This window comes from Xenopus tropicalis, chromosome 8 (assembly GCF_000004195.4).
Source record: "Xenopus tropicalis strain Nigerian chromosome 8, UCB_Xtro_10.0, whole genome shotgun sequence".
Classification (NCBI taxonomy): domain Eukaryota; kingdom Metazoa; phylum Chordata; class Amphibia; order Anura; family Pipidae; genus Xenopus; species Xenopus tropicalis.
In genome coordinates this window covers 25,557,410-25,566,503 of record NC_030684.2, presented here as the reverse complement: position 1 = coordinate 25,566,503, position 9,094 = coordinate 25,557,410, and the positions used below count along the sequence as shown (strand labels likewise).

Here is a 9,094-nt window from a genome sequence, read left to right as displayed (position 1 = left end):
TCTCTGAGATACTATTCTGGAACTATAACTATAACTGTTTTATGTACCAGGAGCTAAAGTTTGGGCTATTTGAACATAAAAAGGCAGTTCCCTAAACGTATTTCTCTTTCTCTGCAAGCATTTCTCATTGCATTTGTTGTTGTCTTTTTCCATGTTTAGCTGCCATGAAAGTTAAGGGTTATTAGGGCAGGGCCGGCGTGTTGGTATTTGTCACCCAGGTGCTAGAGGTCGCTGCTCAGTGCTGTGGGGATATATGAGGATGATGGTGTTTTACATTTCTCTGCTCTACTCCCTAAGTCTGGCATTGGGGGACCCATCTGGATGCATCCGAGTGAATCCATGCAAGTGCCTGATGAAGGACGGATCTGGGGTCATAGACCTGGCTGCCCTCGGAGACTCAGAGGGCTTCCTAGTTAGGGAGATGAAGGTGCAGAGGGATGTAGGGGGTATCGTGATGGAACAGTGGGTCACTTTCAGCCCTTGTCTCCCCTTCAGCGAACCTGCTGCTCTTGTGAACTGCTCGCACGTGGCTGTCTGTGTCGTAACCAGGTAACAAGAATTATCAGTCCCCTTTACACCTATACTAAAGTAGGAATGACCTTTCTAATACCCCCCCCCCCCCAGTGTTCATGTGAGGCTGCAGGGAGTAAAGATGGCCAAATACTGTAAGATCCGCTGGTTTGGAGAGGTCGCCAAACAAACAGATCTTTCCCCGATATGCGCTTAATATTAAGGTGGCCAATATCAGACTGATCTGATTGTTCGGCCCTTGGGCCAAATGATTGGATCACATTGCTGGGATACAGGCTGTTGGGACGAGGACCACATGAATGCGCCGCTGCACTCCTTGGTTGGAAAGGATTATTAAACCTGTTGGGCTGATATATGGCCAAAAGTTGATCTCAAGGCCCCATACACAGGCCGTCGGCAGCTTTAGCCACCCTTACAGTCTAAATAGCCATTAGCTCTGCCTGGATTATTTTTTTCTGTATTACAGTAGTCTAAAGATGTTTTCCATTCTATTGTTGTGTGACTTAAACCACCGCCTGGTTGTTGGGATGAGAGTTACTCTAACAACCAGACTGCAGAGCTGCAAAAGAAAACAACATGATGATACATGGAGCAAATTTTTAACCACAGGCTGGTTTGTCAGATATTGTGCCACTGTATGAATTGCCACATTGCACCAATCCAACAACTGACCCATAGGCAGAGAGATGTGATCTGATCAGAACCATACTGTTTTGGCCTGCCTAGTAGCATTACGTCAGGTGACTGATAAAGCAAATGTATTTATATAAAGGCAAGCTGTCTGCTTTTGTAGTAGCACAAGGTCTATAGGCTGCATTATGTGGCACATGTTTTCCTCTAAACAGGCTCAAAAGGTAATGAATTTACAATGTCTTCACTTACAAGCAAGCTTAGCACCCTGGAGCCATGCTATTGTGGGCAGAAGTGGAGTTGGGTAGTAGGGAATCAGGTCCAAGATAAAATCTTATAAATGCTTGGTCTACCCATAAGCGGTCACATTTAAAGGCAGACTTACCCTTTCGGGATTGGTGGCTCTAAAGCATGCATGTCATGCTCCTTTGTTTTTAGGGATTCTCTGAACCCAAGGCAAGCACTCCTTTACACCGGATATGGGCAGCACGAGGGTAATGAATTCATGTACAGTAATGAGAGCAGAATCCTGTCTGTGACCTATCAAGGTAAGTGCTGCATACCCTCATGCACAATACTGCTCTGTCTGCCTCCTTCCCACAGCATGATCTGGTGCTCTCAATCAGGTTTCTATGTGCACAAACGACATTTGTTTCTGCCATTCAGTGGGTGTCAGTTAGATCATATTAGAGCGATTGTTTAGACTGGGTGGGTTAACCAAGGAAAATCGCTGTGCCCTACCTCACGTATCTATGCTTCATCCATGGAATGATAAAAAGGGCAAATTGGTCCCAACCTCCAACAGAAAATGTCATGAGTATAGTAATAAAGTGAATACTGGATATTCTACCTACCTTACCCCCCCTCCATTTTGTTGCTTGTTTGCTTCCATATATCTCTCTTCTCCTCAACTTTACATTGATACTTTCCTCTCCTACTGAATCTCCACACTCATATCAGCCCGATTTGGCCCACTACATAGGTGGCCAAATTGTACAAAGCTTTCTATGCCCCGCTTTCGTCATCATCATCATCATCATCATAATTATTTATATAGGCCAACAAAATATGAAGCACTATACCTTAATGAAAGTTAAAACTCCCTTACATAGGACTGGAACTCCCATCTCTCTCCCGTCTCTCTTTTCAGCCATACCTGGTAGCCATTTTAGGAGCACGGTGCACTTTAATTGTAGCACAACAACTTCTGTCACCTTCCCCTCCACGACAGAAAGTCCAGATAGGCTGGAGATGTTTGTGCACAGCCCTTGCGTGTGTCCTGGCAGGTTTCCAACCCAAGATGTCGGCCCCGGGACCATCATACTTATTATGTTTGCTGTGTCTGCCCTGTTGTATTTTACATTCGGTAAGTGGGATTGTTTCTAATGAGAGTAGTATGACCAAAAATATATATCACGGTATTTTTCAAAATTATATCGGTATCACGGTATTTGACGGTATTTTTTTTCCAATTAACATTGGTGGCCAGGGCCCCTAAATATTGCTATTGAGACAATTAGTATTTAATCCACAGGGAACAAAGTTGAAAATATATGGAAAGGCTCGTGTTGGTACAATTCCTCAGGTTCTAAATCGGTATATGAAGCACTGCTTCATGCAGTTCTGTACTTGGAATGTGCAATTTTGGGAGGTTTGTACCAGTGAGGCGCCAGTAGAGGGAGCAGCGATGCGGCCCGTGCCACTTCTGTTGCCACTTCAGGTTGCGCCCGTGCGTACTGACGTCACGTACGCACGGGGCGCCTGTTCATACTGACGTCATGTACGCACGGGGCGCAACCCGATCATCACCGGTATGGGGGTATTTAAAAAATGAATATCGTTTTTTAAAAAAAAAACGGTATTCGGTATTTTACGGTATACCGCCCAGCACTAGCATGGCCTTAGCCCAGCAAAACTTCACCATAGATTATAGTATTGAATAAGCTACTTGGCATCCATTTCAAGTCAACCCAAAATTTAATTTTTTTGCCAACAATGTAACACAAGCCAGCAGACTGATGGGAAGTTGCTTGTAATTATGTTTTCTTTTATTAGACAAAAAAAATATTTTAGGGGTTGATATGTCCTATAATTATCTGTTTGTCTGCCATAAACAGTTCTTGGTGATTACTAGGTTGTTGGGGATGGGAGATGGGCATGCCCAGGTCTGAACTGGGATTCAAAATAGTCCCTGGCATTTAAAGTACACAGAGGCCCATACAGCCCCCCACCAGCCCACTAAATAGTGACTGTCTATGGCCAGTCTTTGGATGTTTAGGGATAGGGAAAGCTGAAATATCCAGATTGAATTTTAAATCAGATTAGCAGCAAAATGAAAAAGAGACTAATTGGTAAAGTCATTAGGCATTGGGCACTCGTGGCCCTGCATTCACTCAGTAATGCTCAGTAATGCTCAGTAATGCTGCTTCATATCTCTGCCAACGGTTTTGATGTCTTGTGTGCAAACATGAATCATAAGTGCAATACAAGTAAAAATAGCCCCGCATTGTTTTGGATGACTGATAAAAATAACTCCCAACAATGCTATGCTATTTATACATTTCCCTCTGTCTGATTCACATCAGAGAAACAGCCACATTAATAGCAATTAGGAGCTGCATTGATTTTCTCTGCACATTAAAAGGGTTGTTTACCATTGAGTTAACTTTTAGTATTCTGCAGAGTAATATTCTGAGACAGGTTGCAATTGGTCTTCATGTTTTATTATTTGTGTTTTTTGGGTTTTTTAGCTTTTTTTTCAGCAGCTGTCCAGTATGGAATTTTAGCTGCTGTCTGGTTGCTTGTGTCCAAATTACCTTAGCAACCAGGGAGTCGTTTAAATGAGAGAGTGGAATATGAACAGGAGAAATTGTAGCCTCACAGAGCAATAGTTTTATGGCTGCTGAGGTCAGTGATCTGGAAGGAGTCAGAATAAGAAGGCAAATCATTTAAAAACTATAAAAATAAATAATGAAGACCAAATGAAAAGTTGCTTAGAATTGGCCATTCTGTGACACACTGAACATTAAAGGTGAACCACCTATTTTTTGTCATGAAAAATTAGTATGGCATCAGTAACTTGGTTTTGGCTTCACCCCATCTACCTTTTCCATTGAAAAAATGGTCTCCTAATAATGGCTATAAATATGGTATTTTGCACTAAGTGGCAAGGTATTGGGATGTAGTTGCACAGACATAATTCTGCCTTGTTTCTGCAAATTATCCCAGTTTATGGTCTCAATGGTACTTTGCACTGTGATGTAGAATCCAGGATTGCCAGCCTGACAATATGGAAACTCTGGCAAATGCCATCATGGCTGCTGTGCACTGCCATAGACCTGTTATTTATATTCAGCCTGTGTGGGGCTGTTTTGCCTTTGTGGGCACATTATGAATCTGAGGCCCAGACATGGCGGAGCAGAGAGAGTGATTTGCCTAAGGTAGGGCTGGCAGCCACTTCATACATAGCATGCAGGACTCAATGTTACATAGCTCCCCAAGCACTTGACATGAGTTTTGACATCAGTAGGGGCATATTTTCCTGACCACAGCTGTTAGGGGGCGACATTGTGCTTTCAAATCAGGGAAGGTATATACATTTTTCCTTTGTTTTTAAACATATTAATAGAAGCTTAATAGAAGATATCAAGGTCGAGGTCACTAATATGGCAGCTCCTTGCCCAAGGCAGATATCCAAAGAAAAAAATTCAATGCACACAATAAGGTACCCTCATTTTTCACTATAAAAGGTAAAGTAAATACATTTAATTTGAGTTTTGCTTTGCCCTCCTGCCTGGGGGTTGTGTGTTTAATTACCTAGTTATTAAATGAGCCCAACTAGTGCAGACCTGCTGTAAGACCCTTCTTCCTCTGCTGTGTTCCTAGGTACCTGCTCTCTACGTTCCACTGAAACCTACGAAGGAGTCCAGATTATCCCGGAGCCCCAGCTCTGGTGCTCGATCTGCTTCCAGCTCTGGAGAAAGAAAGATCCCAGAAAGACTTATTCTTACACTCTTTAACAACAAGAAGCAAGAATTCCTACCCCTGAGCTGCTTTGCCCTGCATTTTTATTGGCTGCTCTCTTACCAATAACAGGTGGTCTGCTGGGGTACATCTGGGCCTCATACTCTGCCCCTCAGTCTGTTATTCACTGTATGAAATAGTGCCATTTATAGTATCCCTGTGCATTGTGTACGCGTAAATGCAGGTATTGGACCCTTTATCCAGAATGCTCAGGACTTGAGGTTTTCCTGAATAAGGAATTGTTCTGTACTTTGAATCTCTGTACTTCAAGTCTACTAAAAAAACATTAACCCAATAGGATTGCTTTTCCTCCAATAAGGATTCATGGTATCTTAGTTGGGACCAAGTACAAGGTACTGTTTTATTATTTTAGAGAAAAGAGAAATCAATTTTAGAAATATAAATTATTTGATTAAAATGGAGTCTATGGGAGTCTAAGGGGCACATTTACTAATCCACGAACGCTCCGAGCGTTCGATTGGCATATTTTCGGCGACTTTTTCGTATTTTTTGTGACTTTTTCCGTACTTTGCAACAAAATTTGTGCGACAAAATCGTATTGTTGCGCCAAGTACGAAAGTTTTGGATTCATTCAAGCTTCGGTATCGTGACTTTCCTTGGGCCAGGTTGGAGCTGCAGAGTGCCATTGAGCCCTATGGGAGACTTTCCTTGGGCCGGGTTGGAGCTTCAGAGTGACATTGAGCCCTATGGGAGACTTTCCTTGGGCCAGGTTGGAGCTGCAGAGTGCCATTGAGCCCTATGGGAGACTTTCCTTGGGCCAGGTTGGAGCTGCAGAGTGCCATTGAGCCCTATGGGAGACTTTCCTTGGGCCGGGTTGGAGCTTCAGAGTGACATTGAGCCCTATGGGAGACTTTCCTTGGGCCAGGTTGGAGCTGCAGAGTGCCATTGAGCCCTATGGGAGACTTTCCTTGGGCCAGGTTGGAGCTGCAGAGTGCCATTGAGCCCTATGGGAGACTTTCCTTGGGCCGGGTTGGAGCTACAGAGTGCCATTGAGCCCTATGGGAGACTTTCCTTGGGCCGGGTTGGAGCCGCAGAGTGCCATTGAGTCCTATGGGAGACTTTCCTTGGGCCGGGTTGGAGCCGCAGAGTGCCATTGAGCCCTATGGGAGACTTTCCTTGGGCCAGGTTGGAGCTGCAGAGTGCCATTGAGTCCTATGGGAGACTTTCCTTGGGCCGGGTTGGAGCTGCAGAGTGCCATTGAGCCCTATGGGAGACTTTCCTTGGGCCGGGTTGGAGCTGCAGAGTGCCATTGAGCCCTATGGGAGGCTTTCCTTGGGCAGGGTTGGAGCTGCAGAGTGCCATTGAGCCCTATGGGAGACTTTCCTTGGGCCGGGTTGGAGCTGCAGAGTGCTATTGAGCCCTATGGGAGACTTCCCTTGGGCCAGGTTGGAGCTGCAGAGTGCCATTGAGCCCTATGGGAGACTTTCCTTGGGCCAGGTTGGAGCTGCAGAGTGCTATTGAGCCCTATGGGAGACTTCCCTTGGGCCAGGTTGGAGCTGCAGAGTGCCATTGAGCCCTATGGGAGACTTCCCTTGGGCCGGGTTGGAGCTGCAGAGTGCCATTGAGCCCTATGGGAGACTTTCCTTGGGCCAGGTTGGAGCTGCAGAGTGCCATTGAGCCCTATGGGAGACTTTCCTTGGGCCAGGTTGGAGCTGCAGAGTGCCATTGAGCCCTATGGGAGACTTTCCTTGGGCCAGGTTGGAGCTGCAGAGTGCCATTGAGCCCTATGGGAGACTTTCCTTGGGCCAGGTTGGAGCTGCAGAGTGCCATTGAGCCCTATGGGAGACTTTCCTTGGGCCGGGTTGGAGCTGCAGAGTGCCATTGAGCCCTATGGGAGACTTTCCTTGGGCCGGGTTGGAGCTGCAGAGTGCCATTGAGCCCTATGGGAGACTTTTCTTGGGCCGGGTTGGAGCTGCAGAGTGCCATTGAGCCCTATGGGAGGCTTCCAAAATCATGCACAGAAGGATCAAAGTCGCGTTTTCCTGCATTTTACTATCGTTCGGATACAAAAATTTTGTGACTTTCAGATCGCCAATACGATATTATCGTGACTAATACGATTTTTTTGTAAGCATATTCGTGATATTTGCGATCATCGGAAATTATCGTATCCAATCCGAATTTATCCCATTCGCGTTTTCATGAATGTGCCCCTTAGTCTTCCTGTAATTTGTAGCTTTCTGAATAACAGGTCTCCGGATAACAGTTCCCATACCTGTACTCATACTTGGGGGCAATAAAACTTAAAGGGTAAGTTCACCTTTACATTAACATCTAGGGGCACATTTACTAATCCACGAATCCGAAACCCGAATGGGAAAAAATCAGACTTTTTCGTCGCTGTTGCGGTTTTTTTCGTATTTTACGCAATTTTTTCGTTGCCGTCACGACTTTATCGTATTTTGCGCGACTTTTTCATCGCCGTCGCGATTTTTTCATATTGAGCAATTGTAAACGGCGTAAAAACCAATCCGATTTTTTCGCGACGGCAACGAAAAAGTCGCGATGGCGATGAAAAAATCACAAAAATAAGAAAAAAAAGTAAATGTGCCCCCTAGTGTGTTATAGATGGACCCTATTTTAAGCAGCTTTTGAACTGGCCTTTATTATTTACTTTGTATGATTTCTAAATGATTAGCCTTCTCAATCTATGTCCAACCTGCACTTGAAACTTCTATTTGTCTGCTTTTTCTTTTCGGGCCCTCTACTCTTTACCTTCCGTCATCATTTTAATACTGCTCCCTGGTTGCTAGGGTTGCAAGGAAAACCTCTAACAACCAGACAGCAGTTTGTGTTGCATCTCAAAGAACAGGGGTAGCTGTTGACGTGCAATGATTACCTGTGTATGCGTTTTTCGCAAGTGCTATCCATCACCCTTCTCGGCAGTAGGAGGCAGAGCATTTTGATCTACACATTTTGTGGTGTTGTGAATGCACCTAGCGTGCCTCCACCTACAAACCACGTAACAAACCACCGATCTCTTGTTTCCTGATTGTGTGCAGATGAATAACTGACTTCCTGCCCCCTATCTGTTCTGAGAATGTTGCTTCATTTCTTCTAAACAATATCAGCTCCAGGCCCGGACTGGCAATCTGTGGCTTCTGGCAAATGCCAAAGGGGCTGCTGTAAGATGCCACAGACAGTGACTATTTATTGGGCCTATAGGAGGGCTGTTTGGGCCTCTGTGTACTTGGAATGCCAGGGTCTATTTTTACTCCCAGTCCATTTGTATTCAGATTTGCTGAGCAGGTTTGCAGGCCCTTTTTGCATGTTTATTATGTGCAAATATAGCGCCATTTTATGATTTCATTTCATTTATTTTAATAATTATGAATTTCATATTATTTATTTTATGTTATTTTATTTTATATACAGTATATTGAGTCCCTAAGCTCAGGTAAATAAAAGGAATTCTGGGAACTAATCACAAAGAGGTCCAAGAAAATCCCCTTTACATGGGTTTATCCTATAGGCTAAAGCTTACCCATTGGGTTTTTAAAGCAAAAGCCAGGATAATAGCCGATCAGATTCCCAACTACAGACCGGTTTCGCCTTTCTTGGGGCTCATCAGTGTAGTGCAGGGTTTTCTGATCAGCTTAGTTAGAGGCAGGGGTGTGGATCCACAGATAAATCTACCCTATTAATTTATCTGTAATCTCAGATAAGTGACAGCAGCCCAGAGCTTGTGCTGTGAATCACAGGAGGAAATGGGGAGCTAGTGAGTGCATATTTGGGGCACAGAGATTCTGTATTATAGGGTTGTGGACATGTGGTGGCTGTGTTCAGCAGTGTACCGAGTATGCACTGGGGCCCCCTGCAAAAAAATCTTTGGAGGGGCCAATGCAAATATTAAGCAGTGGGTATGCATGACTTTGGCAATGACAGCGGC

The 9,094-nt window shown here is 44.6% G+C and overlaps 1 protein-coding gene across 1 annotated transcript; it reads left to right on the top strand.

The window, feature by feature from the left end:
* Window positions 1-249: 249 nt before the first annotated feature.
* On the top strand, window positions 250-5,505 carry LOC116406742. Its single transcript, XM_031891526.1, has 4 exons — window positions 250-549; window positions 1,600-1,709; window positions 2,312-2,527; window positions 5,047-5,505. Exons 1-4 carry the CDS (start codon window positions 254-256, stop codon window positions 5,178-5,180), a joined length of 756 nt encoding a protein of 251 aa, XP_031747386.1. The 5' UTR covers window positions 250-253; the 3' UTR covers window positions 5,181-5,505.
* The last annotated feature ends 3,589 nt before the right edge of the window (window positions 5,506-9,094 follow it).